Genomic DNA, 18,995 nt, shown 5'->3' on the forward strand with positions numbered 1-18,995 from the left:
CCCGCCTTAAAGGGGAGTGTCCCCGTTAAAGGGGCGGGAGGGGTGCGCGCCTCGGCGAACCTCGCTGGCCGCGGCGGAGCCCGGCGCCCTCCGTCGGCAGCAGACCCCAGCCCGCGTGGAAGCTGCGCGAATTCCCAGCGTGTTCCCGCCCTCTGTCCCGGGTGCCCAGCCTCCGGCTCGGGGATCCCCGGAGCCGCGTCCCTGTACGTCTTCCCCCTGCCCTCGAGACACAGTAACCTGTGTGATCGCACGCTCCTTTTCAAAATCTAGCTGGGCTGGGCGGCGGGGACCGCCGTGCAGGACGATGCGCCTCCAGGTAGAACCCTCTTGGTAAACAATGTGGCACTGTGCATCAAACGCCTTAAAATAGTCATCCGGTTTATCCGGCGTTTTCCCCTGTCTTGAGGAAATAGGAAGGCTAAATACTGCAAAATGTCAACTGCGTTTATTATATTGGAAAAAGCTGGAAACTAAGACGGCAATAATAGAAACTCAGATTTAAACTATGGCCCATCCATGTGACAGAACACTAGTTAGTAATTAAAAATCGTGTTTACAAAAACTAATGACATGACTAATGTTCATGCCATGTTAAATGAAAACGCAAAACACCAAATTTAACAATATAAAGTTTTGTGGGTAGTATGTATGCATGGGGGGATTATTAGTCAATAAAATCAGTTTTGCAGTGAATAATTTTTTGCTTTTTCTTTAAATATTTCAATAATTTCTAAATATTTTCCAAATAAACACTACTTTCAAATTTAGAAGGAAACGCTTATAAAAGGTAAAGTGAATGATCCCATTTCTTTTGAAGAGTTCAGTTTCTTTGCCTTGGTATCATTAAAAGGCCAAGGAGTCGAGAGAGTTCTGGATCTGAATTCTACTTCTACCAGCCAGTTGTGAGAACAATGGGCAAGGTTTTAACTTTTCTAAGGTATACTTTCATCATGTTAGACCTAGAGATAGAGAGGATAGCCAACAGGGCACAAAGAACTCCAGGAAAAACAGGACTGCAGACCCCATATACACACACAGACACACACACACACACACACACACACACAGAGTCAGTGTAGGTGTGTGGCTGGATGAGTAAACATTTTTATTCTGTTCACTTTCACCTGCCCCCAAGAAGTATCCCCAGCTGTGGTGCACACAACACTAAGGACTGTGCGACAAAGTTGCCTTTAAATAACAGAAATTTATTCTCTCCATTCTGAAGGCTAGAAACCTGAAACCATGGTGTTGGTCCCTCTTCAGAAACGAATCCTCTCTTCTTTTTTTCCCCAGAATCCTTGGTTTCCTTCAGCACTGGTAGCATAGGTCCAATCCCTGCCTTCACAGGGCAGCCTTCCCTCCAAGGGGGCTTGTGATGCAAGTATGAGGACCTGAATTTGGACCCCTAGCACCCACATAAGAACTAGCTGCTGCACCCTGCATCTGTAACTCCCACACCGGGCAGGGGGCAGGGGTAGAGACAGGTGGATCACATGGCCCTGCTGGCCAGCCAGTCTAGCTGAAATGGTGAGACTCGGGTTCAGTGAAAGATCCTGTCTGAAAATATAAGGTGGCTGGGCCAACAAGGTAGCCCAGAAGGTAAAAATGCTTGCCACCAAGACTTACAATCTGAGTTCAGTCCCTGGAGCCTCATGGTAGAAGGAGAGAACCAACTCCCACAGGTTGCCCTCTGACCTCCACACCATGCCATGTGCACACCCCTCAAAAAATAAATAAGGAAAGAAGAAGAAGGAAGACAGCCGTGTCGACCTCTGGGCTCCATTCACGATTGAGTGCACCCCTACTCACAAAATACGTGAATGAATAAGAAGGACACTAATTGTCATTGACAGGATCCTCCCTGATCCAGTATGAATTCCATGAGTTCCTTCCTTTTTTAAAAAAATCTTTTTTGAGACAGGATCTCCCAGTAACCCTGGCTGGCCTGGAACACACTATTGTAGACCAGGCTGACCTCAGTCTCACAGAGATCCACCTGCTTCTGCTTCCTGAGTACTGGGATAAAACGTGTGCGCCACCATGACCAGCTTCTTTTTTCTTAAAGATTTATTTTTATTTTATGTGTGTGTTTTGTCTGCATGTATGTATGTGTGCCACGTGCATGCACTACCCACAGAGGCTAAAAGATGTCCTGTCCTCAGGAACTAGAGTTACAAGCAGTTGTGAGCCAAGTGGGTCCTGGAAACTAAACTCAGATCTTCTACAGGAGCAGTCAGAGCTTTTAACTGCTGAACCATCTCTCCAACCCCTTTTTTCTTTTTTTAAGTGTGTGTGTGTGTGTGTGTGTATCTACACAGAAGTGTGGGGCCCACAGAGGCCCAAGAGATTGGATTCTCTGGAGCTAGAGTTACAGGTGGTTGTGGGCTACCTGACATGGATCCTGGGAACAGAGCTCAGGTCCTCTGGAAGAGCAGTATACCCTCTTAACCACTGACCTATCTCTCCAGTCCCCCTACCCACTTCCCCTTTTTTTGTAACAAAGGATCATGTAGCCCAAACTGGCCTTGAGCTCACTATGTACAGGAAAATGGCCTTGAACTCCTGATCCTCTCTTGCCACCATGCCCATCTACAGCATGAGCTCAAGTAATCAAAACTTAATTACATCCACAAAGATCTTTCTTGGAAAAGTAAGATCACATTCACCGTTTTTTTTTGGTTTTTTTTTTTGTTTGTTTGTTTGTTTGTTTGTTTTGAGACAGGGTCTCCCTGTAGCCCCAGCTGTCCTGGAACTCACTCTGTAGACCAGGCTGGCCTTGAACTCACAGAGATCCGCCTGCCTCTGCCTCCCGAGTGCTGGGATTAAAGGCGTGGGCCACATTCACCAGTTTTGAGGAGACACTAGTTGATCTAGTACAAACACCTCTGCAATTGGGAAGGGGAAGCTGAGCCCTTGGGAACAATGCTCTGAGACTAAGTAGGAAGCCTTGCTATGTGCAGCGACTGTGACAAGACCAGGGGTCACCGAGGGGACCTATAGTTGCTTTACTCCTGGACAGTAAGGGCAGCTACTTACGTAAGCCTATAGACCTGATAGATTTATAGACTAGCTTCTTTGATACCATTTGTCTTTGGGCAAGATGTTTTAACTCCCCAAACCTCAAGTCACTCATTTGTACAACAGAACTTGTAACAGTCCTAGCTTCTCTGTGAGAATTGGTTAGGATATTGTACATAAAACACTTAACATAGACTCTGACACATATGAAGCAATATGAAAGGAACAGCTGTTCATATTATTACAATTTGGCCTTTGCTACAATCCTATGAAGTGGTTGAGGCATGTCAGAATGTGCCCCACTTACAGATGATAGGACTGAGACTTAGAGAAGGTAAGCTCTTGCCCAAGCTTGCACATAATTAGTTGTTAAAAAACCACAGCCTTCTGCTCCTGTATTTTGTGCAAAACCACAACACCTCATGCTTTCCCAAGGACTGGTCTTCAGGACTGAACTGAAGATAGAAAATGAGGTTTTCTGGGGCTGGAGAGTAGGGATAATTATATTTCTCATAGCCCATTTTCAGGAGTGTGGAACATTTTGTCAAGTCAGAGCCTTCCTGGGTGATGCATTTCCTTTTTGGACCCCAGCTACGTGGAGACAGACTGTCCAACTCATACCCGCACTCTTATTCCCTCACATGGCTTGGCCCAAAGATGCCTCCTTTGAGCACTCCCCACCATCCCCAAAGACCTTAGTAAAGTGTGTCCTGTCTTTCTCGTAATTTATAAAGTTGCTTATATTTTGTGGGTATCATGTGACATCTCTGTACATGTATAAATTGTGTAACAACCAAGTCAGTGTAAGGACAGCTATTTTATCAAACATCATTTCTTTATAGTAAAAATATTCAAACTCCCTTTCCTTAGCTTTTCTGAAATATGAAAGCTCTCATTATCTCTAGTTACCCTGTGGTGCAACAGCACACCAGAACTTGTCTTAACCTTGCTTCAATTTAGCATGCTTTCTCCATCTCACCCTCCTTCCTGTTCTCCACATCCCCTAGTAGCCATATTTTACTTAAGTTCCTTAATATCAGGGCTAGATCCACATCACAGTCTATGAACTTTTTAAAAAAATATTTTATTTTTACTTTATGTGTATGAATATGTTGCCTGCATGCAGTGCCCCTGGCTGCCAGAATAGGGCATCAGATCCCCTGGAACTGGAGTTACAAATAGTTGTAAGCCACAATGTAGGTGGTAGGAACTGAACCTGGGTCCTCTACAAGAAGCAGCCAGTGCTCTTAACCACTGAGCCATCTCTCCAACTCCAGCCTATGAGTTTCTTGCCTTCTACTTTGTCATTTGTCATGCAGTCCCTCAGAATTCCACTTTCCTAGGAAACAGCCTTCCCCTGGGACTCCAGTGACTAGATCACCCATTGTTAGAGCTTCTGTCTTGGCCACAAGGTCACCAAGACACCACCATTGAGAGGACTCATAGTTTACCTTGATGAACAGTAGGATTCCAAGAAAGCAGCAATTTAATCAGCATTCATCTACTTCATGAGCACTTATTGAGCACCTACAGTATAGCAGACAACACATACGCATGGTTAAACCTTGGTCCTTGCTTTCACAGACAAGCATGAAAGAACGGCAACAATGGGTTATAGACACCGTCGTACAAGCCTACAGAGTCAGTGGAGCACGCAGAGGGCTTCAGTGATGCAGCTTTCCAGGGAAAAGCTGAAGAGTTCAGGAAAGGCCAGGGAGAGGTCATGCTACAGTTGATTCCTAGATGACCCCAAAATACTCCCCAGATATAAGGTCTGTGTGGGGCAAGCCAGGGGATGACAGAAGATTGTTTTGCTTGACATTTACAGGAATGTAAGTAAGCAGCATGGTAACTCCATGGCAGCACCAGAGGTCTTAGGTAAAGAGGGCTACTGGTGAAGCCAAAAGGTAATGAATGGTAGAAAGATGGGCAGACATGAAGGACACTCAGAGGACTTTCCTCCAGAGTGTTTGGAAGGATTCTAACTGGGCAGGTCAAGTGATCAGACTGGTGTTTTAAGAGTACTTTGGGGGCTGGAAAGATGGCTTAGTTGTTAAGAGCACTGATTGCTCTTGCAGAGGCTCTGGATTCAATTCCTAGTAAACCCCTCTTCTGGCCTCCATGGGCACTGCATACATGTGGTACACTTGCATACATGCAGGCCAAACATTCATACACATAAGAAATAAAAATAGTGGGGAGTGGTGGCTCACGCCTTTAATCCCAGCACACGGAAGGCAGAGACAGGCAGATCTCTGTGAGTGCAAAGCTAGCCTGGCCTACATAGTGAGTTCCAGGACAGTTGGGGCTACAGGGAGACCCTGTCTCAAAAAGACCAAAAAAAAATATTTTATTTATTATTTTTATTTTATGTGTATGTATGTATTGCCTGCATGTAGGTAAGTGCACTCGTATCGTGTAATGCCCGCTGAGGAAGAAGAGGCTGTCGGATCCCCTGGGACTGGAGTTATGGACAGTTGTTAGCTGTCATGTGGATGGTGGGATTTGAACCCAAGTCTTCTGCAAGAACAGTCGGTGTTCTTAACTGCTGAGCCATGTCTCCAGCCCCAAAATAAATCTTTTTAAAAAAGAAAATCACAGACTGGGCATGGTAGTGCAGGCCTTTAATCCCAGCACTCAGGAGGCAGAGGCAGGCGGATCTCTGTGAGTTCAAGGCCAGACTAATCTACATAGTGAGCTCCAGTCCAGCTGGGGCTACAGCTTTCTCAAAAAGCCCCCCCCCCCCCGCCAAAATCACTTTACTAATAATTCAGGTGAACTTGAACTTGATGTAGAAGATGCTTGGTAGTAAGGAAATTGAAGAGGAGGCAGTTTCCATAGCTCAGACAAGACAGGAGAGGCTGATCCTAGGCAGCAACAGTGGAAGTGGAAAAGTAAAATAGATTCAAGAGACTTTAAAGAGGTGGAAACGAAAAGATTGCTTGTGGGAAGTGAAGAGGGGATGGCTGGAAATGATTCCTGGATTAACTGGACAGGCACATGGAAGCTTCATTTAGCACAATAGGAAGGATCGGTTTGGGAGGAGAAAATGAGATCCTTGTCAGACATACTGAGTTTGACAGGTATCATGTAGGCATTGGGGATATGGATTTGGAAGTCAACACATCATAGCTGTTTAAACGACTCAATGGAGTATGAGAATTCTGGAAGTACAGCAACAGTGACAGAAAAGAGCAGAGAAAAGCAACTGTTAGAGAAGTGGGAAAAGAATCTAAAGACAACACAATTGTGGAAACAAAGGCAGGGGATGCTTCTGTGAGGTCTTCAGGGTCCTAATGTGGAATGAGGTGAGAACCAGGGGTGATGAGGTAAGCCCTTTGGTGACTTCTACCTGAGAAGACTCAGTGGAGGATGGATGGAAGGGCTTCCTGTGAATGGGAGACAGAAGTTTAAGAAGACTTGAATGTCATCTTTTCTTTAAAGGAATTTGGCTATAGGTCTGGCGTGATGGTGAATGCTTTTAATCCCAGCACTCCAGAGGCAGAGAGGCAGGTGGATCTGTGAGTTTGAGGCCAGCCTGGCCTACATAGTGCATTCCAGGCCAGTGGAGGCTACAGGGAGACCCTGTCTCAGGGAGGGAGGGAGGGAGGGGGAGAGAGAGAGAGAGAGAGAGACTTGGAGAGACTGAAATTTTCTTCAAGCCAGTAGATACTTTGAGGCAACCTCATGATGAAAACAACTCCAAATGCTCAATAAACTAGTAAGAAAGTGAAGACAACTTAACTGAAAAACCGAGAACAGGATAAGAAGTGGCTTAGTGGTAGAGTTGCTTACCCATCATGCCCTGGGTTCCAACGCTAGCTGTTTCTACTGAATTGAAACACTCCCTCCTGGATGAAGAAGGAAGGTTCACAAGACTAAGGAAGCTTGCAAATTAGTAGACTCACAAGGCCCCTCCCTGGGGTTATAAAAGCAATAAACAATTGCTGAGGGAGAGGAGACTCCAGTGAAGTGGCTGGTAGTTGTGCAGGGAGCTGAAATGAGGCAGCTGTTGGGAGTTATTTCCTACACTGGGGTGGGGCTTTTCAGGGATGCAGTCACCCAGCTCCTTAAAGTAACCCCAATAAACTCATTGGCTCATCAAGCTAAACTGGGTTAGAATCTCTAGTTTGTTATTGTTCTCTTTATCTGGGGTGTATAGAAATCAGCTTCCTAGGAAAAGTACCACAACACCCAGCACCATAAAACAAACCAATACTTAAGAAGAAAGGAAACCAGATGACCACTTTTCACCTTGAGAACATTTGCACATTAAGTAAATTTGAAGTTTTTCTATTTGCAGGAGACAAAAAACAAAACCCAGATCATCCAAAGTGTGGAGTCCAAGAGACCCTCTGCATGGAGCTCTGACCCACAGAAGGTAATACATTTAATCTAAGGACCAACTATAAAGAATTCAGTCTTCTAGGAGACCACAGAAAAATTACCTGCCTTGAACTTGGGTAGGTTAAGAATGGGGGAAATAAAATCTTCCCTGAGAATTCATCAATGAGAGCTGGCTCCATGGTTTGTTTGCATTCCCAATCCATCCTATCTGGATAGTTTGGAAAACTACACATTATTTAGATTCAAATAACCCAGGGTCTGTCATGTTTCATGGTAGTCCCTAAAGGAAGGAAGAATTCTCTAAAGGAACTAACCCTCAACTCAGGCTATAAGAGACTCTCATAGTTAATATTACAAGAAATATAGTAAAAAAGGGGGAAAAAAAGCCTAAAACCACATAACCAAATAGAACTTAGAGAAAATAAATCAAATTAGAATTTTATACTTATAGAAAAATGCCTTTTGAAATGAGTTAAACAAACATGCAAGTGATTTATTAATTCATGTATATTGTACACAGATATTCACTAGTAGAAATTGATTGTATAACTTCCAGGTTAAGGGAATGGAGAAATAGAAAAAACAATTGCGGGGGGGGGGGGGGGGGGGGGTGGGGCAGGTAGAGAGATGACTCAGCGATTAAGAGCACTGGCTGCTCTTCCAGAGGACCCTGGTTCAGTTCCCAGCACCCATATGGTGCCAATGCCTGTCCTTAACTCCAGTTTTAGGGGATTCAACACCCTCTTCTGGCCTGGGCAAGCATTGCATGCATGTGGCACACTTATACACATGCAAGGCAAAACACTCATACATAAAACAAAAATAAGTAAAGTATAATTTAAAAAATACAAAGAAGCAAGAAAGTAAATAAAAGGGCAATAGTAATATGGGATAAATAGAAAGAAAATAATAAAAATAAATTCAGTCTGGGTGTGGTGGCTCATGCCTTTAGTTTCAACACTTGGGAGGCAGAGGCAGAAGGATCTCTGTGAGATTGAGGCTACCCTGGTCTACATAGTGAGTTCCAGGCCAGCTGGGGTTACAGGGGACCCTGTCTCAAGAAGATAAAAAAAATTTAGACATATCCATGATTACAATAAATGTAAATGGACTAAATAATCCTATTTAAAAATAAAGATTTTCAAGCCAGTTGTGGTTGAAAATTAAACTAAAGGCACACGCCTTTAATCTCAGCACTCTGGAGGCAGAGGTAGGAAGATCTCTGTGGTCTACATAGTAAGTTCCAGGCCAGCTGGGGCTACAGAGAGACTCTGTCTCAAAAAAAAAAAAATGGACTGGACAAGAGCAAGAAAAGGAGACTGTATTGAATTCTGTATAAGAATCTCAAATACTAGCATACCTGTAGAAAGGAGCCAAGAAGAGTTCAAGCATACAGGAAGATGAAGGAGTAAGTGCCAGGGCCAGAGCCCAAGGTAGATAAGAGTCTGGGATTGGGATGCAGGGTACAAAGGCCAGAAGGAGAGAGAGTGACCTCCTCGGATAGTAGAGGAAGAAGGTGAACAAAAAGATTCATATGCACTAGGGGCTCAGCCTAATGTTCTCAGTCAGGTACCATTTGCTTGCAGGAATGGATGGCTTATGGAGGGTGTGCTTGAAGAGAGTGGAAAGGCTTTATAAAAGCCACTATGGAGAACGAGAGTGAGATCCAGGGGTAGAGAAAAGCAGAAAGAATGTCAAAGTGGCACCACCCAGCCAGGACCACAAAATAAAGATATCACAGAAACCCCCTCTGATAGTACAGTTTCTTTGGAAAGTATTCATTAGCTTAGGGTAAGGGCAGAAAATGAGTCCCTTAGAGCCAGAAAAGGGGGGGCTGGAGGATGAGTGCATAGGAGTTGTTGGGCAGATGACTGTTGAGGGAAGCAGAGAGAGGGCTAGTCAGACAATGCAAAGAACTTGAATGTGATGTGCCTAAGTAGCTGAAGTGGGGACTAGTTAGAGAGACTGTGAGCCTGAGAATCCTAAAGACCCCACTTGGTGTCAGGTACCTCATACAGTCAGCAGCCTGCAGTTTGTGCACAGTAGTCCCCACAGGATGGTGCTGAGTGTTGGTGTTCCTGAAGAGAACCTTCCCAGGCTCTCTTTGCTCCCTCTCTACCCGAGAGGCTACCACAGGACTATAGAGGCAGGCTTGTCTTTTTTCCTCCAACCCTCACAACTGACCTTGTTCCACCCCAGTGCCTCCTTGGAAAACAGGCCCTGTGCCCTCAGCCTTGATGATTCATACTTGAGTTTCTACCTGAGCATGCCCAGTGGCCAAACAGGGTTGGTTTCCTGGTCATTCTCCTTTTGTAAACCTCAGAGTTTCTGCCTGGCTTCTTCTCCATGCCCTCACCGACACTCTAGACCCTGACAATACTCTGGTACTACTAGCATCATAACCTCCTTATCTTCTGGCCAGTCTTCTCCAGTGTCCCAGGAACTATCACATACCCATGTCTCAAGAAAGTGCCCTGGGGCTGGAGAGATGGCTCAGTGGTTAAAAGCACTGATTACTCTTGCCAAAGTCCTGGAATGTTTAGTTTCCAGAACCCACATGTCAGCTACCATGACTCTGGTACCAGGAAATCTGACACCCTCTTCCGGCCTCTGGAGGCAATGCACATGGTGTACTTACATGCATGCAGGCAAAACATCATACACATGAAATTAATTAATTAAATGAAATTTAAAAAGCCTCCTGCACTTAGTCAGCTGTCTTCTCCAGAGCATGCAGCCTCTCTGTTGCGGAAGCATGAAGTACTAAACCTAGAAGAGAATTAAAAGACTTTAAGTCTGAACCTGTGATTTTGCAGTGGAGAAACCGAGGCTCAGAGGAGAACACTATCTTGTCCAGGGACAGTGCTCAAATTGGCTATTAAGACCTTACTACCCATCCAGGCTGATCCCCTACTTGTAGATAGTACCCAGAGACTGAATTCTAGCTCTCTTTAGAACTTCACCCAAGTTATTTATTTGTCTTTATAACCACCCAGAAGGAAGGTTATAGTCATCCCACTGTAGAGATGAGGAACTGAGCCACAGCCTGGGTCATTCAGTGAACACCTATTCTGACAGCTTCTCTGTTGTCCTGGTTTCTCCCTCACTAAAATCCCTCACTTAAAGTTTCCCTCCTCCGTGGATCTCTAGAGCCTGTCACTCTCACCTGCTACCCCAGCATAGTCTGCCTTCTGGCCATAACTAATGGTACCAGAGCTGGACAGATGGACCAAGGGAAAGCAACACATAGACTAGCCGAACTACTTAACTGCTCTCTTGTGAATATTTGAACTAAGAAGGCAAAAAACAAAAAACTAAGTTACTTGCACGTGACTTGGAAGTGACCCTGGGCCAGGGTGAACCAGCAGAGAAGTATGGAGAGAGGCTCAGTGGGGTGGGTTCCTAGGTGTGTCTGTTCAAGCACCCTTCTAGCCTCATCCTGCAGGTTAGGTAGTACCCAGCCCAGGTCCTTAGATCCATGGGATCTGCCTGGATTTTGCACTGCAAAGTCCTCTGAGATTCTCATCTGTCTCCCCAGGAAATTCCCTTTTTATGTCCTCTATCTCCTAGGTGTGTCTGTTCAAGCACCCTTCTAGCCTCATCCTGTAGTTAGGTAGTACCCAGCCCATGTCCTTAGATCCATGGGATCTGCCTGGATTTTACACTGCAAAGTTCTCTGAGATTCTCATCTGTCTCCCCAGGAAATTCCCTTTTTATGTCCTCTATTTGAATGTCTTTGTTCTTGCAGCGTAAGAGCCAAGAGCCGGCCAGCCTACCAAGTCATAAAATTCTATCAGCCCAAGACAGACACTTGACTCCTCCAAAGCCCCCCCTCCTCCTCTGTGTACTTATCTGTCTTCTCCAGACCTGTCGTAAACCATAAACCCACCCGGGCAGCAGAGTCCCTTCCTTTTCTTTCCCAGCATTTGGTTCATGCTCGGTTGATGGAATTTTCTAGCTTCAGAGCACCTATAACCATACGTGCCATGTGAAGCCGGATTATTCTTATTGCATCTACTTTGTATTCTAGCAAATCCATATATTGACCTATCATTTATTTATCCTTGGAATATGTATTGAATGTTCATGAGTCAGGCCTTGGCCTAGGTCCTGGGAATGAGTAGGGCTAAAGCTCTTAACACTCACCCTCCAGGAGTTCACAGGCTAGAGGGGAAAGGCACCTTCTCCTTGCCAAACTGGTCATACCAACGCATCCTTTGGTGTCATGATCACAGCTACCCACACGGATGCCCCACATGATGACTGGCCTTGTCACCTTGATACACACCCAGACACTGGCTCATCCTGTCTTCTCAAACCTCCATCCTCTTCCTCCCACCCTGTTTCCTGCTTGACCTCACACTCCCTGCTGCTCTAGAAGATGCCCTGGAGTCCTCCCTCTACTCTCAACTCTGACATTGTGTTGCGGGGAGAGGGGGAAAAGTGTTTAAGACCAAAGCCCAGGGTGGGGGAGAGAAAGCTGGGCAGTCTGAGCCTGGGGCAGACAAAGTGTCTGGGGAGCCAGGTTAGCAGCGGCCAGCTGCAGAGCCTGGGCTCAAACCGCCATCTCGCCCTTGACTGCTGCTTTCCCGGCCCTCCCAGGTCCAGCCTGATCAGGTCCGACCTGGCTGATTCACCTCTGCCTTTGCCATGCCCAAGCCCTCATTCCTCTCCACTGGTTGCTTAGGACTTTGCACACCAGGCACCCTGGGCAATTGCTGTGTTTCGGGAAACACAGCACACGCCGAGAAGCCTTGAAATTCTTCTTGGAACAGGTCCAGGGGTTTATTTATGAAACTCCCAGGGGGTGGGAGAGACAGAAGTCTGAACTTCGCAGACTGAGGGCTGAGCCGTCATCTCGCCTGCATCGCCGCTTGCCCTAGCCAGCTCTTACTACAGGCCCAGCGCGGGCCTGTGCTGGGCAGGCAGAAAGCCGGCTCTCAGATACTCAGGACAGCGAGGGGGAAGCAGGCAAGACACTGACTTACTTTGACTGTGGTCCCCTACTCTGACCTCCCCGCTCCCTCTCTCTGTCAGCCCCCACCTCCCTTGCCTTCTAAGTCTTCTCCCTGAGCGCACAGCCCTCCCCGTGCCCGCTTCCCTTTGGTGGCCCTTGCTGTCTTGTGGACCCATGCTGCAAAGATCGCTTCTACTCAAGTGGCACATTGGGGACTGTCGCACGTGCCAGGCACTAGTCAGCTTTTTGCAGTGTGACTCAGAACAGAAATAGGTTTGCATGCATGACAGGGGCTGCTAAAGGCTGGAGGAAGTTGGGGTGCCCAAACCCCTTCTCTTCTTACGGTTTTGGGTTGTCTCCAAGGACAGGAGACCACGGTTAGACTGACAGGAAAGGACCCAGAGGACGGAAGCCAAAATGCAAAAGTTTCCTGAATATCCTCCTGTAGCCGCCAGCCAAGCAGACTCTCAGTGGGACTTGAGAGCTTCTGTTACCTCCTTTCTTTCTGTAGAGGTGGGGAGTTGTGATTCTATAGATGTCTTTAGACCACCCAGTATACACCTTCAGAGTAGAGTACTTGCCTAGCATGCATGAGGCCATGGTTTCTATCCCCAACCTACCCTAAGAGGAAAATATAAATGTGTATTTGTATCTTGTGTCTATGTGTATGTATGTGCATGTATGTGTGTATCTTTAGTTTCTGCCTTTTAGGGTGAAGCCACAGGCTCGATCCCATGGGATCACTATCTTTTTCTTTTTTTAAATTGATTTATTTTTATTTTATGTATATGAGTATTTTGCCTACATGTAAGTGCACCACATTCATAAAATGAATGCAGAATCCAGAAGAGGACATCAGATTCCCTGGAACTGGAGTTAAGGATGGTTGTCAGCCTCCGAACCTAGGTCCTCTGCAAGAACAGCACAGAACTCTTAACTGCTAAGCCATGTCTCCAGTACCAGGGATAACTATCTTTTTGCAAAGGTGAAGATCTTACTTTAAGACCTTAGAGGTAGGTTGCCAGTTGAAAATATGGACTAGTCTAGCAGAGATGCAATAAAAAATTTAGACCAAAAGCCACTACACTTGCCATAGGAATGGGGAACTTTAGGACACAGGCAGTCATCCCCAAAATAGTCAAATCAGAGTGCAGGTAATAAAATGTGTTAAATACTAGAACAGTACGGGAAGTACCCTTTAGGGATGACAGAGTCTTCCCTACCACCAAGTAGCTAGGCCCCCAACTCTGATGTTTAGAATCTCCATTCTGCTTAGAAAGAAGAGTCCCAAAAGTTCAAGTGGTTTCACACACCTCCGGAAGTTTCTCCTCCCTTGGGAAACTCCAGCCTGATTATATAGAAAGAGTTGGTGTGGGGAGGGAGGCCTGGGAGAAGCCTCTCCCAGATGAGACAAACAGGTGGGGGCAGGCTCACCTGCCAGCCTGTGTGAGTAGGCGGGCCCACTCCTGTCTGGGAGGGGACAGTGTCATCCTGCCAGGGCCTGCCTTTCTGCCTCTGGGAGCATGTGCACACGCATGTGTGTGTGCATGCACTAATGTATATGGGTTGGTCAGGGGAGGGAGGCCTGGGAGAAGCCTCTCCCAGATGAGACAAACAGGTGGGGGCAGGCTCACCTGCCAGCCTGTGTGAGTAGGCGGGCCCACTCCTGTCTGGGAGGGGACAGTGTCATCCTGCCAGGGCCTGCATTTCTGCCTCTGGGAGCATGTGCACACGCATGTGTGTGTGCATGCACTAATGTATATGGGTTGGGGAAGGGTTGGCACAGCATTAAAGGTACGTAAGTATATTTTACTCACCCTCCTAAAGCTATCCTAACCAGTCATGCCCCTTGCCCAGGCTTATGGGCAAATGTATTCTCAGGAAAGTATAAAGTTGCAGATATGTTTTCAGGAAACAGTAGAAGAAAGACCATGACCTTTGATGTAGACAGATCTGATTCAAATCTCAGCTCTATTGTTAGCTGTGTGACTTGGGGCCCATCACTGAGCCGCTTAGGTCTTCTGGTTCCTCCTCTGTAAAATAGAAATAATGATTTTTACTCTTGCAAAATGTATGTGAGAATAGGATGAGACTGTCCTTTACCAATTGCCAAAGACTATAGAGATGACTCTTATGATTTCTGAGAGGCCAAAAAATGCCAGAACTGCAGTCAAAGAGCCAGTTGTAAACCTCTCCATAACTCCATTCTCACTCACAGAGCAGGGAGAGCAATGCACCTACTTCTTCAGGCTCAAGTAGTCGATATATACACAACACATTTAATGCTGTCTATTGTGCCATAGTGCCTAGCACAGAGCTGGTACTCATACCTCTGTGTCCCAGACCCAATCCCACTGCATAGCTCCTGTCCCAGCTTGCCCTGCTTGTGGCTTCTGGCCAGTTTTTTTCCTTACAGTAAAATCTGGTTTTTCCCCAAGCTGGTCCTTCCCAGGCGTGCTGTTGTCATGGGAACCTACAGAGGCTGCCTCGCTTTGGGGGAGAAAGGGCTTGTTGATTAAAGCCAAAGAATCCCACCACTGCTGTTGCAGCCACTACAATAGAGGGCTAACTATTACAACTCCAGAACAGAGCCAGCCATTGGGGGCTGTCTGTCTGGGGAGGTTCCCGCATACCTCACCTGCTGCCTAGTGCTCAGTGGGCCTCTAAGTGAGGAGCCAGGACTGGGTAGATGAAATTCCCTGATTCAAACCTCTCTGGCGCCATTTCTTCCCCACCCCTGTTCCCCTCCCCTTACCCCTCCCTTTCCCCCTCCTCCTCCTCTTCTTCATTTTGTTTTGTTTTGCTCTAGACAGGGGCTCCTGTTGCTCAGGCTGATCTCTAACTCACTATGTAATTGAGTCTGGCTTTGAACTCCTGATCCTCTGCCTCCATCTCCTGAATGCTGGGATTACAGGCAATCGACCATGCCTAGTTTTCCTTGCTGTCCTTCTCTCTCCTCATTTCAAAGATGGGGCCCAGTATTGAGCACCATTGTTTACTGTTGGGCTGAACAAATGCAGGCCTTAGAACAGGATTTTAGATTTGATTTCCTGCCCCTCTTCATCTTCAAGACAATAAGGAAACACATGCACAATGGGTACAATTAGCTTTGAATGAGAGATGAGCAAACTGAGGCCTCAGACGCCCAAGTGACTTTTGGAGTCTTGCAGCCAGTAAAAAGGAGGGTAAATCTTTTCATCTTGTGCCATTGCCTGGAAAAGCTGGGGACTGCAGGGAAGCAATGTGAGGAATGGAGGGTACCAAGAGCTGGTCCCCAGAGCCAGGTACATGCTATCCGACTCTCTATGAGGGGGGTGACATTCTAAGAACACAAAAAGTTAGCCCACCATTCCCTGCTAAAATTCCACTACTGAAAGCAAGACAGCATTTGTCTTGTTTTGAAGGAATGGAACAGCAATACAGCAGGCACCTGAAAGAATTTCATAAATCCAGACCTCTTTTTTGTTTGTTTTTGATTTTCTTTGAAGTAGGGGCTCACCATGTAGCCCTGGCTGACCTGGCACTCTCTCTATAGACCAGGCCGGCCTCAAACTCATAGAAATCTTCAGGCCTTTGCCTCCTGTGTGCTGGGAGTAAAGGTGTGCCACCACACCTAGTTAAGCTCAGATCTCTTAATTCCATACCTAAGCATTGCCCCAACGCGCTCCACATGCTTCCTGACCCTGTAACTCTGATTGTAGGAAATTCATCCTCAGGAAACACTGGAAGCAGACATGTTCCTGGCGCTGTGACTTGAGAATGTCTTCATAGGGTCATCTGCAACAGCACCATTGTGGAAACCAGTCAGTATTCACAGAGAACTGTTCCTAAATACAGTCTTCTGAAGACTTGCAGAAAAGTTTTTAATGGGGACTGGAGTTGGAGCTCAGAAACAGGGCTCATGCTTAACACTGGTGCTTAATATCCATAAGACCCTGGGTTTAATCCCAAGTACACACACAAAATTAGTGATAAAAAAGTATGTTTGTAATGTACAGCTAGGGTAGGGCGAAGCAGGTTACAAAACATGCACAGTATGGCTACGAACCGTCCTTTGCATGACACGAGAGCACTCACATGCAGCCAAGACACTCATACACATAAAATAAAAATAATAAATAAATTTTTTTTTGTCTCACTATGTACAGCAGGCTCACCTTGAACTCACAGAGATCTGCCTGCCTCTGCCTCCCAAGTGCTGGGATTAAAGGCGTGCGCCACCATGCCTGGCGTTAAATATTTTTAAAAAATAAAACAAAATATTACAGTATAATCTAAAATTATACATGAAAGAGAGAGCTGGAAAGATATATAGCAAAATGTTTACAGGAATTCTCATTCGGATAAAATTTCTTCTTGAGTATATCATCAACATCAACATTTTCTTTCTTTCTTTCTTTTTTGTCTTTTTGAGACAGGGTCTCCCTGTAGCCCCAGCTGTCATGGAACTCACTGTGTAGACCAGGCTGACCTGGAACTCACAGAAATCTATCTGCCTCTGCCTCCCAAGTGCTGGGATTAAAGGTGTGTGCCACCATGCCCCGCTTGTCATCAACATTTTCAAAGATGACTATATACCACTTTCATGATTAAAACAATCAGCAAAAGCTAAATGAAAATAACCTTATTCAGAAAATTAGATGCTGCAACATGATTTATGCTAGAAAAAAAGAAATCACATATATATGATATGGCTTTATAAATTACATAATAAACTGTTTTAAATATTATACAGTCATTACAATGATTAGAAACTCTGTAGAAATATTTAAATGTTTATGATATGCTAAGTGAAAAATACCAGACACAAAATGGAATGTGCAACACAATGGTATGTATATATTGTAAGTATGCCATGAAGTAAATGGCTTCCATTTTGTGGGGTGGATCATGTGCAGTTTTCTCCCTTTTTTTCAAAGGATAGTACCTTTTCAATAAAACATATATAGCCAAGTGGGGCATGGTGGCTTACTCTTGTAATCCCAGTACTTATAAGGTAGAGGCAGGAGGACTGGGAGTTCAAAACTGTCCTTGGCTAGATAGAGTTCAAGGCCAGCCTGGGCTGCACAAGACCTTGGCACAAACAAACAGACAGACACGCTGGTGCCTACCCATAGTTCTGGCACTTAGGAGGCTGAGGTGAGAAAGATCACCTAGGAGTTTGAAACCAGACTGGGATCAAAGAGAGAGAGAAGAGAAAGACAGAGAGAGAAAGAGAGAGAGAAAGAAAGAAAGAAAGGAAGGAGGGAAGAACAGAGGAGAAAGCAAGGGAGGGACTGAAGCCGTTACAAAGAAGTGGCCGCAGTTTCCGTTCCCTTCCTCACTGTGCCTGCCTCACTGATTCATTTAAGTACCTGTCACCATTTATCACCATCTACTGTATATGGAAATACCTCATTTCTAATTTTCTTTAAAAAAAATTATCTGACAGCCTCTTTTGACCTCCGTGGGCATTGCACAACATGGGTGCATTTACCTACATGCAGGCAATACACGCATACACATAAAAATAATAAAATAATTTTTTTAAATTATGTTAAGACAGGTCTCACTCTTTTTTGTTTTTTGTTTTTTTTTTGTTTTTTTGTTTTTTTGGTTTTTGACACAGGGTTTCCCTTTAGCCCCAGCTGGCCTGGAACTCGCTATGTAGACAAGGCTATCCTTGAACGCACAGAGATTTGCCTGCCTCTCCCTCCAGAGAGCTGGGATTAAAGGCGTGCACCACCACGTCTGGTTTAAGATGGTCTCATTCTATGTCTCAGTCTGGCCTGGTACTCACTGTGTAGACCAGCCTGGCTTCAAACTTGTAGCCTTCCTTCTGCCTCTGTCCCCCAAATGCTGGGATTATAAGCATGAGCCACCATGCCTGGCTCATTTCTTTTAATTTTCACAATGATTTTGGCAAGGTCTCAAAGTAGCCCAGGTCTCAAGCTCACTATGTAGCTGAGGATGACCTTGAACTCTTGATCTTCCTGCCTCTGCCTTGCAAGTACTGGGCTCACAGGTGTGGAGTGCTGGGGATTGAACCTGGGGATTTGTGTGCGCTTTGTGCACCCTACCAACTGAGCTACATCCCAGCCTCAACAATGATTGTTTTACAAGATAGGTAAATCACTGAGAACTTCATTGAAATCTAGAGAACCATGTCATGCCTGCCCCCCTTCCCCCAGTGTAGGAATGCAGGGGTTTCTCACAGCACAGTGCAGCTGGCTTCAGTCAGTCACTGGAGCAAGGATGTCAAATGCTGAAGATCCTCTCAGTGTTGGCAGCCTCTCCCTCTCTGGGCTTCTGCTTCGTCTGTCCATCTACTTCAGTATACCATTCAGACCTGCCTTCTCTGCTCTCCAGCCACCGGGTCAGTAGTCAAGGTAGCCACACAGGAAAAGAGGCCAGTGTGATGCTCTCTGGACTCCAGTGTCTAGTTTGAGAGATAGGGAGTAATAGTCCAGCTTGGGTCAGGTGCCAGCCTTAGGCCCAGCTGCCTGTGAGGGTGGGCTATGTCATGCTATGCTGTTTATATGACTTCTAGGGAACTGCCATTTATATATGGATAGGGAAGAAGGGGCAGAGTGTAGCTGGGTAGTGTGCAGGCTGAAAAATCAATATATGTCAAGGGCTAGAGAGCTGGCTCAGCGGTTAAGAACACTTGCTGCTCTTGCAGAAGGATCCAGGC

The 18,995-nt window shown here is 45.8% G+C and overlaps 1 protein-coding gene across 1 annotated transcript in view; it reads left to right on the plus strand.

Moving 5' to 3' along the window:
* Positions 1 to 405, plus strand: part of LOC115071522 (formin-like protein 5) — a 6,642-nt gene extending 6,237 nt beyond the window's left edge. The window contains exons 4-5 of the mRNA XM_029566895.1: positions 32 to 203; positions 271 to 405. Coding sequence (XP_029422755.1) covers positions 32 to 203; positions 271 to 405 — 307 coding nt within the window. The remainder of the gene's footprint in view (positions 1 to 31; positions 204 to 270) is intronic.
* The last annotated feature ends 18,590 nt before the right edge of the window (positions 406 to 18,995 follow it).

Source organism: Nannospalax galili, unplaced genomic scaffold (genome assembly GCF_000622305.1).
Source record: "Nannospalax galili isolate Female #2095 unplaced genomic scaffold, S.galili_v1.0 scaffold979, whole genome shotgun sequence".
Taxonomy (NCBI): domain Eukaryota; kingdom Metazoa; phylum Chordata; class Mammalia; order Rodentia; family Spalacidae; genus Nannospalax; species Nannospalax galili.